This window comes from Scyliorhinus canicula, chromosome 18 (genome assembly GCF_902713615.1).
Source record: "Scyliorhinus canicula chromosome 18, sScyCan1.1, whole genome shotgun sequence".
In the NCBI taxonomy this organism is placed as follows: Eukaryota; Metazoa; Chordata; class Chondrichthyes; order Carcharhiniformes; family Scyliorhinidae; genus Scyliorhinus; species Scyliorhinus canicula.
The window spans coordinates 14,746,084-14,768,763 of record NC_052163.1 but is presented as its reverse complement, the minus strand read 5'-3'; the positions used below and the strand labels follow the sequence as shown (position 1 = coordinate 14,768,763).

The window sequence follows — 22,680 nt, the reverse complement described above, 5'->3', positions numbered from 1 at the left end:
CAGTATTTATGATATACAAGAAGGCAGAAATGCAGACAATAAGAAAAGCAATTTATCCCATCGGATCTGCTCCTTCTGTAATCCATGAATGGCATTCTCGGTTTTATCCCCATCATTTTATTAGCAAAGGGATTGTAAAAAAATTTTTTTTAGAGTACCCAATTATTTTTTTCCAAGGGGCAATTTAGCGTTGGCCAATCCACCTAACCTGCACATCTTTGGGTTGTGGGGGTGAAACCCACGCAGACACGGGGAGAATGTGCAAACTCCACACGGACAGTGGGGACTTTCCTTATGAATGCCTTGTCAACCCTCAAGGATAATGAGCAGGCCGCCAATCTCACTTCTCCATCTGTTAATTCCTCTTCCTCTCCTCCCTCCAACCCCACCTTGGATGGTTATAGGCGCGGCTTAGTGGGCTGGATAGCTGGTTCGTGATGCAGAGTGAGGCCAGCAGTGTGGGTTCAATTCCCCGTACTGGCTGAGGTTATTTTAAAGGCCCCGCCTTCACAACCTCACCTGAGGCGTGGTGACCCTCAGGTTAAATCACCACCAGTCAGCTCTTCCCCTCAAAAGGACTATGGCAACTTTACTGTTGATGGCGAAGAAATAATGGAGATGTTCGCGTGCAGGGCTTTGTGTGAATGCTCGTGTAAATATATATATGTATTTGAAAAGGAAAATGTGCAGTGCTGTTGCGGAAGAGCAAGACTAATATTGGGTGGCACTTTCAATGAGCTGCCATTCGACAAAGTGGGCTGAATGGCCTCCTTTTGATGATTCGGTTGAAATTGTAGTTTATGGTTCTTGGCAAACCAGGATTTAATTGACAATATTTGACGATATATAGTAGGGGTGTGGAACGCCCTGCCTGCAGCAGTAGTAGACTCGCCAACTTTAAGGGCATTTAAGTGGTCACTGGATAGACATATGGATGAAAATGGAATAGTGTAGGTCAGATAGGCTTCAGATGGTTTCACAGGTCGGCGCAACATCGAGGGCCGAAGGGCCCGTACTGCGCTGTAGTGTTCTATGTTCTATGTTCTATGATATCAATCCAAGCGGCTTGCTGAAGCATCATTCAGTCGTGTTGTGATTAATTATTTTCCTCATTCCTGCTAATAATAACACATTTAACAAATGGTGGTAAATTTCAGTTAAAAACACCCAATTCTCCGAGATTTTTCATAAGAAAAGATTATAATCAGGAAAGATGAGCATTTCAGCCAGAGAATGAGACTGTAAAAAAATCCGTGACTCCTTGTTGCGTGACAGACTTGGCAGATCTGCCCTCTAGTGGATTTAGGTAAATCAGTGAACAAAAAGAGATCGACACAGGGATAAAGGATATTGAACAGCAGCAACAGAAGCTTCTCAAGTTGCCGATGTCACCAGACTTTATCACGTCGAGGGTGAAATTGGTTCATGCTGGCAGGGAGGGTAAAATGGGTTTGAGGCTGCATCTCACCCCCACAACCCAAAGGTTCTGGTCGCCTCATTATAGGAAGGACGTGGAAGCTTTAGAACGGGTGCAGAGGAGATTTACCAGGATGTTGCCTGGTATGGAGGGAAAATCTTATGAGGAAAGGCTGATGGACTTGAGGTTGTTTTCGTTAGAGAGAAGAAGGTTAAGAGGTGACTTAATAGAGGCATACAAAATGATCAGAGGGTTAGATAGGGTGGACAGTGAGAGCCTTCTCCCGAGGATGGAGGTGGCTAGCATGAGGGGACATAGCCTTAAATTGAGGGGTAATAGATATAGGACAGACGTCGAGGTAGGTTTTTTACGCAAAGAGTGGTGAGGCCGTGGAATGCACTACCTGCAACAGTAGTGAACTCTCCAACATTGAGGGCATTTAAAATTTTATTGGATAAGCATATGGATGATAATGGCATAGTGTAGGTTAGATGGCCTTTAGTTTTTGACTTCCCATGTCGGTGCAACATCGTGGGCCGAAGGGCCTGTACTGCGCTGTATCGTTCTATGTTCTATGTTCTATGTGTGCAGGGTAGGTGGATTGGCCACGTAAAATTGCCCCGTAATTGGAAAAAAACTAATAATTGGGTACTCTAAATTTTTTTTAAATGCATTTGAGTCAAATTGGCAGCTAGTTTCTCACTTCCCTAATCTTCTTGCCACTGAAATTCATCAAAACAATATTTTAATCTCTTTTAGGAGACCTGTTGCCTTGTCTCACTGTCGCTTGTACGTGGTTTGAAATGAAAGATTGTGACAATATTTTCCGTGTCAAAGGAAAACGCAAACTGGTGAAAGGTCAGCTGCTGTGAGTCCGTTCTGCCACTTAGCATCGCATCCCGACAGTGCAGAAGGAGGCCATTTGGCCCATCGAGTCTGCAAGGACCCTTCAAATGAGAACTCTGCCCATTTACAAGCATCCACCCTGCCCTACCTCTGTAATCCCATAACCTAACCTGCACATCCCTGGACATTGAAGGGCAATTTAGCACATCTTTGGGCTGTGGGGGGAAACCAGAATACCTGGAGGAAGCCCACGCAGACATGGGGAGAAAGTGCAAACTCCACACAGTCACCCGAGGCCAGAATTGGACCCGGGTCCCTGGCGCTGTGAGGCAGCAGTGCTAACCACTGTGCCACCGTGCGCCCCTTTTACTCCCTTAACCAGCCGTAATGTGAATTATAGAAATTGACAACTCTGTATTCCTGGTGTCTGGCATCTTGCGCATTCCCGCTTTCCGTTGTCTCTTCAATGCAATCTCGGGATCTACTTCTCTAAGTATCACCATCTCATTCTCCTCTTTTAAGATACTGCTTAAAACCCTGGGGCGGGTTCCTCCGGTCCACCAGCTGTATTTTCCTGAACGTGCGGCCCTCGCCAATGGGATTTCCCATTGTGGCCACCCCAACGTGCCAGGAAACCCACGGGCGTGGGTGCGCTGCCAGTGCAATGGAGAATCCGGCCGGTGGAGAATCCAGCCCCTGCTCATTGAACAAACCTTTGGTCACCCGACCTAATGTCCTTATCTGTTCACTGTCAAATTTTGTCTCGTATAGTTTCTGTGGAACACCGTGGGTCATCTCACTATGTTTTTTAAAATTTTAGATTACCCAATTCATTTTTTCCAATTAACGGGCAATTTAGCATGACCAATCCACCTGCCCATCTTTGGGTTGTGGGGGAAAACCCACACAAACACAGGGAGAATGTGCAAACTCCACACGGACAGTGACCCAGAGCCGGGATCGAACCTGGGACCTTGGCGCCGTGAGGCAGAAGGGCTAACCCCCTGCGCCACCCTGCTGCCCAACATCTTACTATGTTGAAGGTGTCATATAAATGGGAGTCATTGTTGTTGATAATGACATGAGACAGAATTTTATTTACACTGTGTCAACTGTGAGTTTGTTTACAGCTAGAATTGCTTTATCCACATACATATATCTATATGTCTAAACATCTAGTGAACCCGTCCCGTACCAGCCTCCCCGGACAGGCGCCGGAATGTGGCGACTAGGGGCTTTTCACAGTAACTTCATTGAAGCCTACTCGTGACAATAAGCGATTTTCATTTCATTCAAACCTTTACTGTCACATTTCAACTATCAACATCCTGGGGGGTGGTTACCATTGACCAGAAACTGAACTGCACTGGCCATATAAATACTGTGGCTGCACGAGCAGATCAGAGGCTGAAGACATTGGATACTGCAAATATTCCAGCACTAGTACTGAAGACTTGTGCTCCAGAATTTTCTGTGCCCCTCGCCAAGCTGTTCCAGTGTAGCTACAACACTGGCACCCACCCAGCAATGTGGATAATTGCCAGGGTATGTCCTGTACGCAAAAAGCAGAATAAATACAACCTGGCCAATCACCTCTCAATCATCAGTAAAATGATGGAAGGGATCAATATCAGTCAATCAAATGGCACTTGCTTCGCAATAACCAACTTACTGATGCTCAGTTTGAGTTCCTCCAGGACCACTTAGCTCCTGACCTCATTACAGCCTTGGTTCAAACATCACAAAAGAGCTGAATGCCAGAGGTGAGGTGAGAGTGACTGCCCTTGACATCAAGGCAGCATTTGACCGAGTGTGGCATCAAGGAGCCCGAGCAAAACTGGAGTCAGTGGGAATCGGGGAAAACTGCCCGCTGGTTGGATTCATACCTGGCACCAAGGAAGATGGTTGTGGTGGTTGGAGGTCAATCATCTCAGCTCCAGGACATCACCACAGGAGTTCCGCAGGATAGTGTCCGAGGCCCAACCATCTTCAGCAACTTCATCTGCCTTCTACCATAAGGTCAGAAGTGGAGATGGTCGCCGATGATTTCACAATGTTAAACACTATTTGTGACTCCTCAGATAATGAAGCAGTCCAAGTCCAAATGAAGAAAAACCTATCCAGGCTTGGGATAACAAGTGGCAAGTTACATTCATGCCACACAAATGCCAGGCAATGACCATCTCCAACAGGAGAGGATTTAACCATCACCCCTTGACATTCAATGGCATTACCATTGCTGAATCCCCCACAATCAACATCCTGGGGGTTACCATTGACCAGAAACTGAACAGGACTAGCCATAAATTTACTGTGGCTACCAGAGCAGGTCAAAGGCTAGGAATTCTGCAGCGTGTAGCTCACTTCCTGACTCCCCAGAGCCTGTACACAATCTACCTAGCACAAGTCAAGAGTGTGAAGGGAAACTCTCCCCTTACCTGGATGAGTGCAGCTCCCACAACACTCAAGAAGCTTGGCACTATCCAGGACAAAGAAGCCCACGTGATTGGCACCCCTTTCACAAACATTCACTCCCTCCACCACTACTGAGCAGTGGCAGTCGTGTGCATCATCTACAAGATGCACTGCAGCTACTCACCAAGGCTCCTTAAAGAGCACCTTCCAAACCCACGACCGCTACCATCTAGAAGGACAAGGGCAGCAGTACCTGGGAACCCCACCACCTGCAAGTTCCCCTCCAAGTCACTCACCATCCTGATTTGGAACTATATCACTGTTCCTTCACAGTTGTTGGGTCAAAGTCCTGGACCTCCCTTCCTAACACCACTGTGGGTGTTCCTACACCACAAGGACTGCAGCAATTCAAGAAGGTGGGGGTGGGGAGGGCAGGACCTCTGCATCTGCATCCTGATCGCCATTTTCGATGTCCTCTGGGGTTGGCGCAACTCCACAAAAAATCCAGTCCCAAGCATTTGCATGCTTGACAACCCTTACATCTTTTGCAGTCAAACACAAGCCCATCCTCAGCTGGTGTTGACAAGCATATACTTTTTCAGTGGCAATTAGGGATGGACAACGAATTCTGACCTAGCCAGTGAAGCCTACATTCCATGAATGAGTGATTAGATGCCTGCTTTGGTTCTTCCCAGTTGTTCCAGAGGCAATATGGCTCTCCAGCCAGCATCCCTCATTCTCTCTCACCAGATGGCCTGTCAATCAAAGTAGTCCAGTAGAGAGTTTCTTAAAATTCTCATTGAGAACTGAAGATTTTTTCATGTTTAAAGAGCAAGGGATTTTTTTTGAACTGCAGACCATGACAGTTAAACAAACCTTATCGCCCTTCAAGAGCATTTAAATCTGCAATTTGTAACTTCCACACTGCAGGTTAAAGCCCTTGAAAGTGTAAAAATGGGGTCTGTTTTAACTCAACACCAATTACTAAGTTCAAATGGCCCTGCTGAGTTTGAGTTTACCTCCTGTATGTTTCATACCCAGCCCCCTTCTCTCGTCAGCAAAAAATGGGGTCTGTTGGAAAGGGGGTGGGGGCAGGACCTCTGCATCTGCACCCTGATCGCCATTTTCGATGTTCTCTGGGGTTGGCGTGACTCCACAAAAATCCAGCCCCAAGCATTTGCAAGCTTGACAACCCTTACATCTTTTGCAGTCAAACAACAAGCCCATCCTCAGCTGGTGTTGACAAGCATATACTTTTTCAAATCATCCTGAAGATTGGAAACATTGACTGACTTCTCCTCCAAGGCAGGAGGCACTGAGGCTAACTGAGCTGCCCCAGCCCCATTTGACATCAGCTAATGGCACAGACTGTGGAATTAACATGAGTATTTCTGGCCTGTGTGTCTCAGTGAAGCATTACACACTGTAGTTTACCCACTGAGACACTGAGATACCAGAATAGAACTGGAACATAAAACAAAACATTTCTCAGCAGAGAAAGCAGGAATGTGGATAATGACTTTCTCCTACGAATAAAACTCCTTGCGACGTGTATCCCGCAGATATTGTACATGTTGCGGCAGAAGCTGAGATTGATCAATTGCCGTGTGTGCTCGACACAAGTGATGCCTGACCTTTGTCTCTGATTTCTGGATCTAGGAGTTGAAAAGCAAAGAATGAACACCTGCTACGTGTATACACACACCCCACTGTGGCATTATCATAAATATAAGAACAGCAACGGTTAATGAAATGATTAGAATAGCCACTAGAGGGAGATAGAGTTACAAGTATATAAGATATTGATGCTAAGCCTTGTGGGGCAAGAAGTAAAGGAGTTAGCTCGAGACAGACTGAAGTAACAATAGTGTCAGTAAGAGCAGATCATAGTTTATAATAGTACAGAGATTAGTTGTAGATGAGTGTAGTTTATATGTTAATAATTAGGAGTAAGGGCAGCACAGTGGCGCAGTGAGCCCTACTGCCTCATGGCACCGAGGTCCCAGGTTCGATCCCGGCTCTGGGTCACCGTCTGTGTGGAGTTTGCACATTCTCCCCGTGTTTGTGTGGGTTTCGCCCCCACAACCCAAAGATGTGCAGGGTCGGTGGATTGGCCACGTTAAATTGCCCCTTAATTGGAAAAAATTAATTGGGTACTCTAAATTTATAAAAAAATAAATAATTAAGAGTAATAGGAGTATGTGTCGAATCCAAATTAGTAGTGTTAATAAATTTATAGCTTTGTTCAAGTGCAAATTATTTTATGGTCTTTGCCAACCATCCTGAATTTAGCAACACAAAAAACACCACATCTACAAGCCCAAAATTGAGTTTCCAATGGTTAAATGTGAATCCAGTGAGGATACAATTTGGCAGTCAGACACCTTCAGCTCCTCACTGGAAATGTAAATTTGGGATAATGATTGTTACTCGGAGACAATGGGCGCAATTCTCCCAAAGGGAGACAAACAGCCGACGCCGGAGTGAAACCCGGAGTCGGAGGCTGCTCCTCGCCCCCTATTTCCCCCCCCCCCCCCGGGGGGTGGGAGCTAGGAGCGGCGGCGTGTGAATTTTGTGCGCCGGGCCTTGATGCTTGCGTCAAAGCAGCGCGCCCGGAATGACGCGACCGGCGGCGCCTAAGTGACGTCAGCCGCGCATGCGCCGGTTGGCCAGCACCAACCCGCACATGCGCGGTTGCCATCTTCCCCTCCGCTGCCCCGCAAGACATGGCGGCTTGATCTTGCGGGGCGACGGAGGGAAAAGAGGGCGTCTTTTAGAGACACCGGCCTGACGATCGGTGGGCACCGATCGTGGGCCAGACACCTCCTGAGCACGCCCGTGGTGCTCGATCCTCCCTCCGCCCCCCCACAAGCCGCACATGCAGCGGTCGCGTGATGTTCATGCCGGCAGCGACCAGATGTGGTTGGCGCCGGCGTGAACCGGTCGGGTTTGGCAGGCCGCTCGGCCCATCCGGGCCAGAGAATCAGCGGTCACCGTTAGAAACGGCGAGCGGCGATTCTCCGAGCGGCCTGTCGCAAAACGCGACTCGCCATTTTGGGGGGGGGGGGGGGGGAAGAGGGAGAATCATGTGGGGGTGCCAGTGCGGTGTGGCGTGATTCGCCCGGCCCTCCCGCGATTCTCCCACCCGGCGTGGGGGTCGGAGAATCGCGCCCAATGTCTCCCACTATGTGATTGATTAAAGTTAGCTGCAGTTTAATATACTCTGTTTCTGTGAAAGGCTAGCCGCCTTGTCAACATTATTTTCCCTGATTGTACAGGTAGTTAAGGACACTTTGGAAATCCTATTACCCTTTTAACTGGGTTAGATTAGAAACAGCTTCCTCTGTGTTGGCTGCAATATAACGTTAACCAGTGGAATATATGTCATCCTGTAAGGGTCATTTAGAAATCTCCTGTTGCTTTTAGTCATAACTTCCATTGGTCCAGAGTGCAGGTTTGAACAAATAACAGCTCAGTTGTTTAAATATAGAGGCAATAGATCTGAATTTATTGGAGAGATATTGAAGGTAGTGCATCCTTTGGAATGGTCATTTAATCCTCGATGTCATAAACAGTCTGTAGATCCTCTGGTGACTCTCAGTTAAGCGACAATGTCATTTTTTTGTACTGACTACAATAATGCAAGGCGCAAACACATTGCCCAGAAGACACTCAGTGTGAACCCCATTTCAGTGATATCATGAATGGGAGAGAAAGGTGGCGCAGTGGATAGCACTTCTGCCTCACGGCTCCGAGGTCCCAGATTCGATCCCGGCTCTGGGTCGCTGTCCTTGTGGAGTTTGCACATTATCCCCCAAAGATGTGCCGGGTAGTTGGATTGGCCACTCTAAAATTGCCCCTTAATTGGAAAAAAAATTGGGTACTCTAAATTTTTTTTTTAAATGAATGGGAGAGAAAGATAAATGGGAAAACGTTGGTGTGTGTTTATGTATTTGAGTGTGTATGTATTTTACATTTATATACATCTATGGGGTTTAGATCATAGAATCATAGAATTTACAGTGCAGAAGGAGGCTATTCGGCCCATCGAGGCTGCACCGGCCCTTACAAAGAGCACCCTACTGAAGCCCACGTATCTACCCTCTCCCCCTTACCCAGCAACCCCTCGTCAACATTTTTTGGACACTAAGGGCAATTTAGCATGGCCAATCCACCTAACCCGCACATCTTTGGATTGTGGGAGGAAACCGGAGCACCCAGAGGAAACCCATGCACACACGGGGAGAATGCGCAGACTCCATTCCTCATTCCTCAGGGTTAACATTCCTTGATGCACAAATTCGACCACAAAAAGGAGGATTACGCACAAACTGCGTCTTCCCAATATGCTTTGGCTGGAAACAGCAGCAAGTATACTGATCATCTCTTTTTATTTGGGATTTGTGGAAGTTCAGACGAATATTCTAGTCTGCAAGTTAAATTTAAATCAAAACGTGTGTCAAACACATCACTGGTGGAGATTGTTAGAATGCAGAAAACTCACTCCAATCAATAGTTGGCTGGTAACCAAGACTGCCTTTCTCATCCCTCAACAACTTACGAGAAATTCTGCGTATTTTGAGTTACTTCCTGCTAAAATATTGTCTGCGTCTCAAATGGAAAGTTACCTTCACTGATATAGACAGTAGGTTTGTGCCACAGAGCGAGGCCAGCAGCGTGGGTTCAATTCCCCGTTCCGGCTGAGGTTATTCATGAAGGCCCCGCCTTCTCAGCTTGGCCCCTCACCTGAGGTGTGATGATCTTCAGGTTAAATCACCACCAGTCAGTTCTCCCCCTCAAAGGGGAAAGCAGCCTCTGGTCATCTGGGACTATGTCAACTTTACCTTAAATATATGTATGCATTTATTGCTGGAATGCAAAATATCGCGTGTTGGCCTTAAATGAAACTCTTTTATGTTTCAATGTGTAATAGGAAATGAGAATTGTTGGATTAAATAAACATTCTGAACAACCCTGAATATAAACAACTGATAACAAGCCAATATGAACATTGCTTTAAATGTTTGGAATGGGTTGTCACAAAGAAGTCATAACAACGTGGGAGATGGTGTAGGCTGAGGAATGGCCTGATTGGTTATGGCCTCAGAAATTAAGGTGGACAATTGACGGATTTAGAAAAAAAAACAAAGTTTCATTGGATATTTGGATTTAAGGAAAGCCTTTAGAGGGCAAAAAGGCTTTGCCAACATAACAAACTAGCTCCACCCTTGAGAATTGGTATAAAAGATGATGCAAATAGAGCTGCCATTGCTTCAGACAAAAGAAGGTGACTTGTCCAATCATCTTGCCAAGGAGGAACTAAATTGATGCTGATCTGATTAATCCGCTAGTAATATATATACTCTCTCTCTCGCAATGTTATTGGTGTACTGATCAAGTTGTAGTCTTGAAGTGGAACATTTTGTTGTTCTGTTCAGGTTGTAGTTTTGAATCTACATATCAAAAAGTGAATCTTTCAGCGGAGTTCCTGGATTTTCATCCTCAAGGCGGGTAAGGGTGTTTGGGAAAATTTACGGCTCGGCCCTTCTACCTCGGGAGAAAGTGCCCGACGAGGCGGGATCTTCATTGTTGGGGTGGGTGTGAGCAGGAGCTGGGCCCGCTGATCTGGGAAGAAGTATGGAGGTAACCACAAAGACTGCTGGATGCCAAGAGGCCCATCACAGTGCAATGAAGCTTTGACTCTGTCCTGGTGAAAAGAAATACACATAGACCCTCCCGCCCTCACCACTCACACCCCTTTAACCCTCCAAACACTCCCTATCCAGCCACTTCAGAACCCCAATCACAAGTAATGAAGGGGTCCTTTTGAACTTACCATTCAACAGGCCGCCTCACGCTCACTAGGATTCATGAATCCCCCAAAGAGCTGGAAGCCACGACTCTTTAAAAACCTGGCCCAACTCCATGAAATCTACAGAGGAGGAGATGTTTATCTCTGCAATGGAGCCGGCCAGGATGGGAGCGCCAGACATGAGCTTCTGCCAGGAAGCAGCCCACAACTTTAAAAGGCACCCCCGAAAATCGCACATCCTGGGAATGGAGTCAGGAATTCCGGAATGGCTATTTTTAAAGGGCTCTCGAGTCAACCCGAGTCTGTGAAAATCCAAGCCCCGCGCGCGTCGTCTGTCAGAAATCTCAGGCAGGAGTGAGGCCTTACCCCAGTGAGCAGCACAGCGTACATCCAGTTATAGATTTAGAAGAGGAAATATCAGTGTAAACATCAGAACATTTAGGCAGCAGGGTAGCATGGTGGTTAGCATAAATGCTTCACAGCTCCAGGGTCCCAGGTTCGATTCCCGGCTGGGTCACTGTCTGTGTGGAGTCTGCACGTCCTCCCCCTGTGTGCATGGGTTTCCTCCGGGTGCTCCGGTTTCCTCCCACAGTCCAAAGATGTGCGGGTTAGGTGGATTGGCCATGCTAAATTGCCCGTAGTGTCCTAATAAAAGTAAGGTTAAGGGGGGGGTTGTTGGGTTACGGGTATAGGGTGGATACGTGGGTTTGAGTAGGGTGATCATGGCTCAGCACAACATTGAGGGCCGAAGGGCCTGTTCTGTGCTGTACTGTTCTAATTCTAATTCTAACATGGAACAGAATGTGACCTTCGGATCCATTATGTGTGATCCGTGCTATGGGGCACATCGCATTCATTCACTGTGTCAAAACCAACTTACTGATGTCGGCTTGAATCTAATTTGATGAGCATGATGGTTGTTTGAGTTATTCCAGCAGAACGTTTATTGGTAAGTTGGCCTCAACATGCATGTAAAGCCCTGAAGGAAAACAAAGTTTTAAGGAAGAGTTGCAGCGGTCATTCTTGCACCCATCCATCAGGGCGATGAGATTTCTCCCTTGATTCATTTTATTACCTCGCATTTTCTGTGACCTATTTCAAATGGCTGCAATTCAGCAAGCTATCGATTTGGCTTTCACCCCATGTGATGCCGCTGGCTCAGAGGAACACTGCAATAAATTGGATTTACAGAATCCAAATTTAATATTCTAGTCCATGTGAGTACCGGTACTTAAGGGATGCATTAAGTTCCAAAGGTTTAAAAAGTCACCTGCGAACAAATGCTGCTCTTCCTGTGCGGAACCTGAACCATCTTTGCCTGTGCTTTTGAAGTACCGATGAGATACACTTTTTTAAAAAAAACGAGAGAACCCAATTATTTTTTTTTTCCAATTTAGTTTGCACATTTTTTTTTCTTTTTTGTGCAAACTCCACATGGACAGTGACCCGGGGCTGGGGTCGAACCCGGGTCCGCGATGCTGTAAGGCAGCAGTGCTAACCACTGTGCCACCCTTAAACAAAGTAGGCTTTTTGGATCAAATTTCCTGTTCCTATCCCCACTGGATCTCAAAGATGCGCAGGGTAGGTGGATTGGCCATGCTAAATTGTCCCTTAATTGGAAAAGAAAACTCATAAATTTAAAAACAAATGCCTGAAGGTGAGGTTGCCAATGGCAACGTGAAGAGATCACTCCCCCATGACTGAAAAATTTAAAATAATTCAGATTCTTGTGTTTAAATGCTCATGCATTCATGCACGGTAGCATGGTGGTTAGCATAAATGCTTCACAGCTCCAGGGTCCCAGGTTCGATTCCCGGCTGGGTCACTGTCTGTGCGGAGTCTGCACGTCCTCCCCGTGTGTGCGTGGGTTTCCTCCGGGTGCTCCGGTTTCCTCCCACAGTCCAAAGATGTGCGGGTTAGGTGGATTGGCCATGCTAAATTGCCCGTAGTGTCCTAAAAAGTAAGGTTAAAGGGGGGGTTGTTGGGTTACGGGTATAGGGTGGATACGTGGGTTTGAGTAGGGTGATCATTGCTCGGCACAACATCGAGGGCCGAAGGGCCTGTTCTGTGCTGTACTGTTCTATGTTCTATGCTCTTGTCCCTCTCTCCCTCTGTAACTTCCTCCAGCCATGCAACCCAATCTTTGAATCCTCCTATTGCCTGAGCCCGGCCTTCTATGTTTCCCCACCATTGACAGCCTTGCCTTCAGGTGTCTGAGCCCAATGCTTCTGAACTGCATCGCCAAACACCTCTGTTGTTTACCCACGCTTCCTTTCAAACCCTTCTTGAAACCCAACGTCATTCTTCCTGCGGAGAAGCGGAAGTCATTGGGCCCCTCGAGTCTGTGCCGCCGTTCAATGAGATCATGGCTGATCTGATAGCGGTTGTCTGCCCCTCATAGAATCATAGAATTTACAGTGCAGAAGGAGGCCATTCGGCCCATCGAGTCTGCACCGGCCCTTGGAAAGAGCACCCCATTTGAGCTCACACTTCCAACCTATCCCCGTAACCCAGTAACCCCACCTAACTCACAATCTTTGACTCCCCTCGTCAATCAAAAATCTGTCTGCCTCAGTCTTAAATGTTTGTTGTCCATTTTAAAAAGCTGATTTCGCTTCTGTGAAGTACCTTGGGAGAATGTTTCACATTGCAGGGCGCTACATAAATGCAAGTTCTTGTTACTGAACCGACTGTGCTCTCACTTCGTGATGGAGCAAGTGACATTGCTAAAGTGCATTAACTTGCAAATATTGACATGAACCAGATTGAACTTCTTAGTGCCAGGGTAATGGCTTTGACCAGCCTGATGTGTAAGGATGATCAGTGCACTCACCTGGTAAACCCAGACAGAGCAGAACACTATAGTAAATGATTGGAACAACTCCCAAAACACACGGTGATCTCTCGAAACGTGATTCACCCAATTCCTGCCAGGGATCTGGAAATGTGCTATTGTGTTCTTCGATCATACTGTCAGGAAGCGCGTTAGATTACCTGCAAAATAAAAAATTTTTGGTAACATCTTCCCGTGCTAGACATGTGGAAATGGAGGAGAATGACTGTTCCAATCCAGAAACATGAAACCATCCACATCTCTCTTGCCCCTATACTAACTCGCACCAACTCCCGTTCACCCATCACTCCTGCCGTTGCTGACCAACATTGGGGCCTTGTTAAGAAACGCCTGAGGGCAGCACGGTGGCGCAGTGGTTAGCACTGCTGCCTCACGGCGCTGAGGTCCCAGGTTCGATCCGGACTGCCGGGTGCAGATCCATTTCCTAATCGCGTAACATTATCAATGAACCAAACTCAACCATGAGTGCAAGAATATGCTTTATACCTGTAAGGAATCCAAGTGATGGTCCTCCTTGGGTACCCAAGGTACTCAGATGGCACTGACAGCCGACAGGGGCATTGCCAAGGTGTCAAGCTGGCATTTCTTCGCATGTGCGTGATCGGGCTGGGGGTGCCCGATGTGGGTAGGGGGCCTGGGGGGGGGGGGGGGGGGGGGGCATTCAACTCCACTTGTTTTGAATAGGTAAACTGAACGGGGAATGTGCGGCAGTGGCCTTACATAGCCCCCTTTTCTACAATGGGGAGATCGAGGCCCCCAAAAGGAACCCCAACATCCCTCCCATATTACGTTCGGTCTGGGGAGGGATGTTGGGGTTCCTTTTGGGGGCCTCGATCTCCCCATTGTAGAAAAGGGGGCTATGTGAGGCCACTGCCGCACATTCCCCGTTCAGTTTATCTATTCAAAACGAGTGGAGTTGAATAGCCACGTATTTCCTGGCACTGCGAAAGCCGGGAAACACTCGATAAACATGCTCGCTCGGGAACTTTGTTCCCTTTTGGGAAGATCGGGCCCTGTGACTTTCCTACTACGCAGTAAGCTGAGTAAAGTGACTTTTGAAATTGGCTTCTGTTCATACACGCTAAATCAAAATGTTTATTAAAAAATGTGTATTGGACCCAATTTTAACTTACTCAGTCACTTGTAAGGAGTTAAAATCAGGTCCCATAGGGCAGCACAGTGGCCTAGTAGTTAGCCCTGCTGCCTCACGGCGCTGAGGTCCCAGGTTCGATCCCGGCTCTGGGTCACTGTCCGTGTGGAGTTTGCACATTCTCCCCGTGTCTGCGTGGGTTTCGCCCCCACAACCCAAAAATGTGCAGAGTAGGTGGATTGGCCATGCTAAATTGCTCCTTAATTGGAAAAAATAATTGGGTAATCTAAATTTTTTTTAAAAAGTCAGGTCCCATGTTATTACTTTGCCGGTTTCTCAACCTATAATTTAGCGCAAACACTGGTTACTCAGTAAGAGCTTCCAAACACACTAATGCATTCAAACTTGCTAACCATCAGCATTTCTGAATCTGCATTTCAGTGTGCACTAACAAAATCAGCACCTTCTGTTCCCCTCAGGGCTGCTTCTCTGAGACGTTCCTGTTGCTAATTGAGATGATCCCCGCTGCTACCAGGTGGGTGTTGTCACGGAAACGGGGCTCCCCACCATCGACAGTTTGCAAAGGGCGAACTCAGGTGGGATGCGCGAAGGGAGGGGGGGGGGGGGAATGGTAATGAAGAAAGGGTAATGATTGGAAATGAATAGCAGCGGGGAGAGGCAAATGGATTGATTGATTGATATTTATTGTCACATGTCCTGAAGTACAGTGAAAAGTATTTTTCTGCGGCCAAGGGAACGTACACAATACGTATATAGTAGGCAAAAGAATAATCAACAGAGTACACTGACAATGGTACATCAACAAATAGAGATTGGTTACAGTGCGGAACAAGGGCCACAGTGCGGAACAAGGGCCAAACAAGAGCGGCATAGGGCGCCGTGAATAGCGTTCTTACAGTGAACAGATCAGTCCGAGGGGGAGTCATTGAAGAGTCTAGTAGCTGTGGGGAAGAAGCTGTTCCTATGTCTGGATGTGCGGGTCTTCAGTCTTCTGTATCTTCTGCCTGATGGACGGGTCTGGAAGAGGGCAAAGCCTGGGTGGGAGGGGTCTCTGACAAATGAAGAGGTAAGAGAAGGATAAGGGGACAGGGAGTGGTGTTTTGAGGGAACAGGGCACTTTGGGGTTTAGTGACATAGGAATACATTATTTATGTCACAGCATAGCATGTTCAGAAACAAATGAAAAACACAATTTTACAGGAAGGCCAGGGACTCTTTCAAAGTTTCAGGGATGAGAAGCTGGACCCGCCCCACACATCAGTTCTGAGATCAATTAACAACAGTAAAAGACTGTTCTCCTGAAAAGTATAGTTACTGATGTCTGGGAAAACATTCCTCTTCACAAATTGGTCCGAATGTTAAAGAGTCAGCGGAAACCAATCCTCGCTATAGACAAATCTTCGATTGCAGTTGGCTCCCAACCTTGGAGCGGGATGTTTCAGTCCCACCAGCAGCACGAGTCCTCGTGGTCGGGATGGGAAAATTTCCAGCCCCGCCATGGTGGGATTTGCCACGGGAGATTCTGTGGCCCAGTCAAAGGTCCACTGACTGTCGGCGGGACTGGGTGAGGATGGAACATCCCACCCGTTGTTTGGCTGCTTTAACCTGTTATCCATTGTGCAAAGAAACTAGTGCGAAAATATTGGGCTGGATTCTCTGCTGCCCAATGCCAATATTGTAGTTGGCGATCGGGTGGATAATTGGCTCCGACGCCCAAATAGGAGCTGGAATCCGTTTGACGCAGTTCAGCCCTCTCGGTAATGGCATAATTGTGTTGCGCGCCATTGCAACGGCACTGGCGCGTCATCGTCAGGGCCTCCCGTGATGCTCCGTCACCGATGGGCTGAGTTCCCGACAGCGCGGGACACGTGTGGCCTCAGGTCGGGTCCGGAACCCAGCATGGTGGCTACGGGCTGTGTCCAGCGGCGCACCCTTGGCCAGGATCCGTGCCGCTGGCTGGGGCGGCTTTCCGCAAGGGCTGGGGGACTGGTGGGGGGTGGTCAGGGGGTGGGCTGTGGGGTCGCAGATGGCGGGTTGGGTCCGCGTATGGCGCAACCGCTGCAGGTCATCAGCCGTGCGCATGTGCGGCCAGGGACCCGGCCATTTTTGACGCAAGAGCCGGGGGTTTCACCCAGCCCCTGCTAGCCCCTCACCGGTGCCAGAATCGATGAGGGGTGGGCTGGGATATTTTGGTCGTATACCTGCCTCAAATTCTCCATTCGAGCCGGCACTTAGCCACTGAAATGGAGAATCCAGCCCATTGGGTTCACCCTGATAATACATCTCAAAAGATCTTTGAAAGAAGCACTTCTGAAAGGCTGATACATTAAAGAATAACAAGGAAGAGTTCCTCTGTCTGCAACAAAATTGAAAACCACATGTTCTTTCGAACCCTTTACACAGGAGAACTTTTTCTCTTGTAATCCTAATAACCTTTTATTGCTTGATATAAAATGCAGAACAAGCGAGTGGTGCTGATCACTGATCAGCTGCTGCAAACTACAGAACTGGCCCTGCGAAATGAAACGTATGAGTTATCCCGACACAAAAATACCCTGAAGCAGCCATTCATCAACATAAATGCCACGTAACTAGCCCATTTCAATGTGGGCCATGAAACGCATCTTACCACCTTTCACAAAGCCAAGGCAATTACTATGAAAATGAGCTCTGTCCGCCCTACAGGAATGGAACTCAGGGACACAGCAACAGATGCTGGTTAAAATGAGCAGAAAGCAATTACACCGATAGACTATTTCCCCCCGAATCACTAGGCATGAAATGCAAGCAGAAATGCTCGCTCATCCCCCACCCCAGTGCATCATTCCCACTGGGCGTTGGGCGACAATTCCACCTCACCATCATTACTGACAATTCAGGATAATATAGGAATATCGGAACATTAGGAGTAGGAGGAGGCCATTCAGCCCCTCGTATCTCCATTCCATTTATCCAGCTGATATCATCAGCGCTGTTATGACTATTAAACTTCCCGCCCATTTTGGAATATTTTCCTTTCATTCAAATCTTACCTGGACACCGAGATCTCAGTTTTTTTTAAAGTTCCCACACCTGTATAAACCAACAGTTAGTGTCTTTTTTTTTAACATTAACCAGGTCTCCCTGTGCAGAACCTGCTGACCAGACTTACAGCTGTATCACATTAAGTGAAGACAATTGTTACCGTGGCCCACAACAATATGCTCATTTTAACAACTTGCATTTCTATCGCACCTTTAAGGGGTTCCAGAGACTCTGTGTCTGCTTTATCTGGTAGTTGTCAGTAATCTGGGCCAGAATGTTCAGATACAGTTTCATAGAATCATAGAATTTACAGTGCAGAAGGAGGCCATTCGGCCCATCAAGTCTACACTGGTCCATGAAAAGAGCACCCTAATTAAACCCATGCCTCCACCCTAGCCCCATAACCTAGTAACCCCACCGAACCTTTTTGGACACTAAGGGCAATTTATCATAGCCCATCCACCTAATCTGCACATTTTTGGACTGTGGGAGGAAACCGGAGCACCCGGAGGAAATCCATGTTTGTTGAACCATAATGACAAAACACAAGAGTGGATCAAAAAGAGGGCAGCACGGTGGCCTAGTGGTTAGCACAACCGCCTCACGGCGCTGAGGTCCCAGGTTCGATCCCGGCTCCGGGTCACTGTCCGTGTGGAGTTTGCACATTCTCCCCGTGTCTGCGTGGGTTTCGCCCCCACAACCCAAAAATGTGCAGAGTAGGTGGATTGGCCACTCTAAATTTCCCCTTAATAGAAAAAATAATTGGGTAATCTAAATTTATAAAAAAAAAAAAGAGTGGATCAAAAAGTAAGCCTCCTGACCCCCAATCCCCCTACAGGCTGGGGACACAGGATGAGTGACAATCTGAAGGGGAGGAGAAGAGTTCCTCATGCACGCCTTCTATTACACAAGACCCTGTTCCCATGCCCACATGTCTGATCTCGACCTGCTGCAATGCTCCAGTGAAGCTCAACACAAACTGGAGAAACAGCATCTCATCTTCCGGTTAGGCACGCTACAGCTTTCCGGTCTCGACATCAAATTCAACAACTTCAGATGACTAGCTCTACTCCACCTCGACCCATTTGTTTTCATCCCATTTCATTTCAACTGTCTTTTTCCTTTTATTTCTTTCTTGTCTTTCTCTATATATATTCCCCCCCCCCACTCTTTCCCCCATTTTATCCCCCTTTCCTTACCTTTTCTCCCTTTTGCTTCCCCCTTTCTCCCCTTTTTCTCATATTACCTCTCTCTCATCCATGTCCCACCTCACCTCACATCTACATCTGTCACAATTTACCCTTGGATTTTAGTTTCTCTGCTGTTTGCCCTTTCACACCTTTCATTCTCTCTGGGGACTGCAATTAGCACTCTCTTCTTTTGGTTTCTGTGGCTATGACTTATCTTTCATTCCCTCGCCCTACAGTGCAAGTATCTCCCATTTTCTATGCCTTTAACTTTGACAAAGGGTCTCCTGGACTCGAAACGTTAGCCCTTTTCTCTCCTTACAGATGCTGCCAGACCTGCTGAGATTTCCCAGCATTTTATCTATCGGTTCCATTATATGTATCTGAATTCAGGCATTTAAAGGCCACCCGCTTTCAGAGGAGCAGGGTCCTGGTTTAAAAGGCAAACTCATTGAACTACTCGGTATTTTCACCACAGGCCTGAATGAGGGCGCAGACAGTCTCGAAATGGCAGCAGGGATCCTGGCCCAGGTAGGTCAGATTTAAAAGCCTTGTTTTTTTTTAAGAATGTTCCCTGAGCTCAAGAGGAGCAGGAATGGTCCTTCTCAGCCTACAAGAGTAACTTGGCTCTTCTTTGCCTCGGGCCTTCCCATTCTCCCCAATGCTTACTTAAAAAAAAAATAATTTAGAGTACCCAATTCCTTTTTCCTTTTTTCCAATTAAGGGGCAATTTAGCGTGGCCAATCCACCTAGCCAGCACATCTTTGCGTTGTGGGGACGAAACCCACACAAACACGGGGAGTGTGGTGAATGTGATTCACACTATATATAGTTGCCAATATCACTCCATGTATATATGTTCGTTATCTACCCATTGTGAGTGCAGTTGCACTATCCGACCACCAGGGGGAGTCACTCTGGGAGTACGCGAGAGTTTGTACTGGGCTCCTCCCTTGGCTCCGCCCAGGAATCCTCCCCCTGGGACCGATGTATAAAGATCAGTGCCTTAGACCCAGCCTGCCAGTTCACCTGAATTTCAACGACGAATAGGCTGGCTCTATTGTAAGTGTATTAAAGCCTCTGTTCAGATCCAACTACACGTGTTCGCTGAATTGATGGTTCCATCAGGGAGAATGTGCAAACTCCACATGGACAGTGACCCAGAGCCGGGATCGAACCTGGGACCTCGGCGCCATGAGGCAACAGGGCTACCCCACTGCGCCACCATGCTGCCCACCCCAATGCTTACTTGATCACAGATTCTGTAAACCCCACCCCAGGTGTTTATATCATTTGTTAGGAAACATTACCATGGATTGCCAGTGGAAGTTTGAAGCCCCGCCGTTTCTCCGCCACCATCCCAACAGATTTTCACTTGCACACTGGTGACGATATTGGCCGGAGTTTTCCGGTCGTCGGGATTACCTTTTCCCGTTGGATTTCCCAGCGGCATGGGGTGACTCCAATAGGAAATCCCACTGACAGGCGGAAGAATAGAGAATCCCGCCGCCAGAGATTGGAATGCCGGCGGTAAACACGTGGTTGGGGCACCGGAGATCTCACCCATCATCGCCACCACCTCAGCCGGCAGCCAGGGTTCTTTCATGTTCATGAGGTTCCCGAGTTTAGGGCGCAATCAAACGGCCTTGTTGCATCCGACTCTATGACGCGACAAGGACATTAAATCGCGCAAGAGGCCTCTCGCAAGAGTTGTGACACTGAGAATGCCCTGCAGGATCTAACCATTAGGCTCATTTACATATGTCTGCGCCGATTATCCCAGGACCCCGGAACATACGCCCGTGCCAGGGAGACGTCGCCACGGCGCCGTTTAGCACTGCTCCACACAAATGTGGACCAGGTGTAGCAGTACCTGGGGAGTCACCCAGGCCATTGGAGACCACTGGGTGGTCAGGGACAGGGCACGATGGCACGCTGGTTCTCCCTCTCTCACCTTCGCACTGCCAGGCTGGCACCGTGGCACTGTCACCCTGGCACTGCAAAGATGCCTGGGTGGCACTGCCAGGCAGGCACTGCCAGGCTAACACTGCCACAGTGCATAGGTAGCACTGTCAGGTTGGCATGGGCACTGCCAGGGTTGTATTGCCAAGGGCCAAAGACTGAGGGAGGCACGTTCAAGAAAGGGTAATGAAAGAAGTATGGGGCAGCACGGTGGCCTAGTGGCTAGCACAGCTGCCTCACGGCGCTGAGGTCCCAGGTTCGAATCCCGGCTCTGGGTCACTGTCCGTGTGGAGTTTGCACGTTCTCCCCGTGTTTGCGTGGGTTTCGCCCCCACAACCCAAAAAATGTGCAGAGTAGGTGGATTGGCCACGCTAAATTGCCCCTTAATTGGAAAAAATAATTGGGTAATCTAAATTTAAAAAAAAAAATGAAAGAAGTATGAAGGCTGTGGGTGTGAAGGGAGGTTGTGAAGGGGCCTCCTAAAGATTGGGGTGGGGGTGAAGGGTGGGATCCTGAAAGGGGCGGCTCGAAAAGTGGGGGTCGGGATGTCTGAAAAGAGGGGATCCTCAGCGGCCCCATAGTGGGGTGTCCTCACTTGGGGGATGTGGAGGACCCTCAAGCTCATTTCGAGATCGGGGCACCGGTTCAGAATGGCAGCCCGATCTATAAGGAGCCAATGTGGCCAACGCAGTTCAGCTCCCCGTTGATGAAAAAATATCTAAGTGTGGGCTAGACCGAGGAGAAACTCCCCAAGGCCCAAAAAAATGACCAAGGGTGCAATTTATAAAAATAAATTTTGAGTGTCCAATTCTTTTTTTTCCAATTATGGGGCAATTTAGCGTGGCCAATCCACCGACCCTGCACATCTTTGGGTTGTGGGGGTGAGACCCATGTAGACACGGGGAGAACGTGCAAACTCCACAGCGACAGCGACCTGGGGCTGGGATCGAACCCGGGTCCTCGGCGCCATCAGGCAGCAATGCTAACCACTGCGCCACCTTGCCGCCCCAAGGGCGCGATTTAATGGAAATTAAGTCCCATGTCGGGCGTTTTTAACCGGGCGTTTCCCAGTGCTTGCAGTGTCGAGAATTACCTCGCTGTTAAACAGAACTCTGCTTCATTTCTGGGACTCAGCGAGGAACGACCCGCCAATGCCGCACTTAGACTCAGTTCCTGCATCAATGAGCTCTGCTCGCCAGTGCAAAAAGAGATCGGGGCACCATTTTAAAATGGCACCCCAATCTCCAACCCTCATACTGCGTCCTCCGGACACACCAAACTCAATTAGGAGGTCATCGAGGCCCCCGGACCCCACCTCATAAGGGCAGGGCACACCCGGGTCCAATCCACAGCATGGACAAGATGCCACATGGGCACCTTGCCACTGCCAGCCTGGCACCCTGGTAGTGCTAGGGTGGCAGACTGGCAGGTGCTTTGGTTCCTGGGTGACATTGGGAGTGCCAGGATACCACCCTGCCCAGTGCCCGACCACGCAGGGGCCCCCCCCATTGCCCACAACACTCCCCCAGTGCCGGTATGTCTGGTCCACATTTGTAGAAACCAGTGCTAAATGGCACCTGCTCGGGGTCTCCGACTCAAGGCCATTCGACCCGGGCACTGGGTAGGTCCGGCATAGATATAGCCCTGTACCGGCCTCCCTGAACAGATGCTGGAATGTGGCGACTAGGGGCTTTTCACAGTAACTTCATTGAAGCCTACTTGTGACAATAAGCGATTTTCATTTTTTTTCAAGTGAGATTAACTGCAGACTTGAATATTCAAATCTGGATGCCAACCTCACTGGGCAGTGCGCCAGTTTAGCTCAGTTGACTAGACAGCTGGTTCGTGGTGCAGAGCGAGGCCAGCAGCGCAGGTTCAATCCCCGTACCGGCTGAGGTTATTCGTGAAGCCCCACCTTCTCAACCTTGCCCCTCGCCTGAGGTGTGGTGAGCCTCAGGTTAAATCGCCACCAGTCAGCTCTCCCCCTCAAAGGGGAAAGTGGCCTATGGTCACCTGGGAGTGTGGTGACTTTACCTCTACCCTTTTGAGTTG

At 48.3% G+C, this 22,680-nt stretch overlaps 1 protein-coding gene across 1 annotated transcript in view; it reads right to left on the bottom strand.

The window, feature by feature from the left end:
- The window catches only part of gpr142 (G protein-coupled receptor 142), a 39,787-nt gene that overhangs the window by 3,665 nt on the left and 13,442 nt on the right, over nucleotides 1–22,680 (bottom strand). The window contains exon 3 of the mRNA XM_038777837.1: nucleotides 13,324–13,484. Within this exon, the coding sequence (XP_038633765.1) occupies nucleotides 13,324–13,459 (136 nt within the window). The 5' untranslated portion in view covers nucleotides 13,460–13,484. The remainder of the gene's footprint in view (nucleotides 1–13,323; nucleotides 13,485–22,680) is intronic.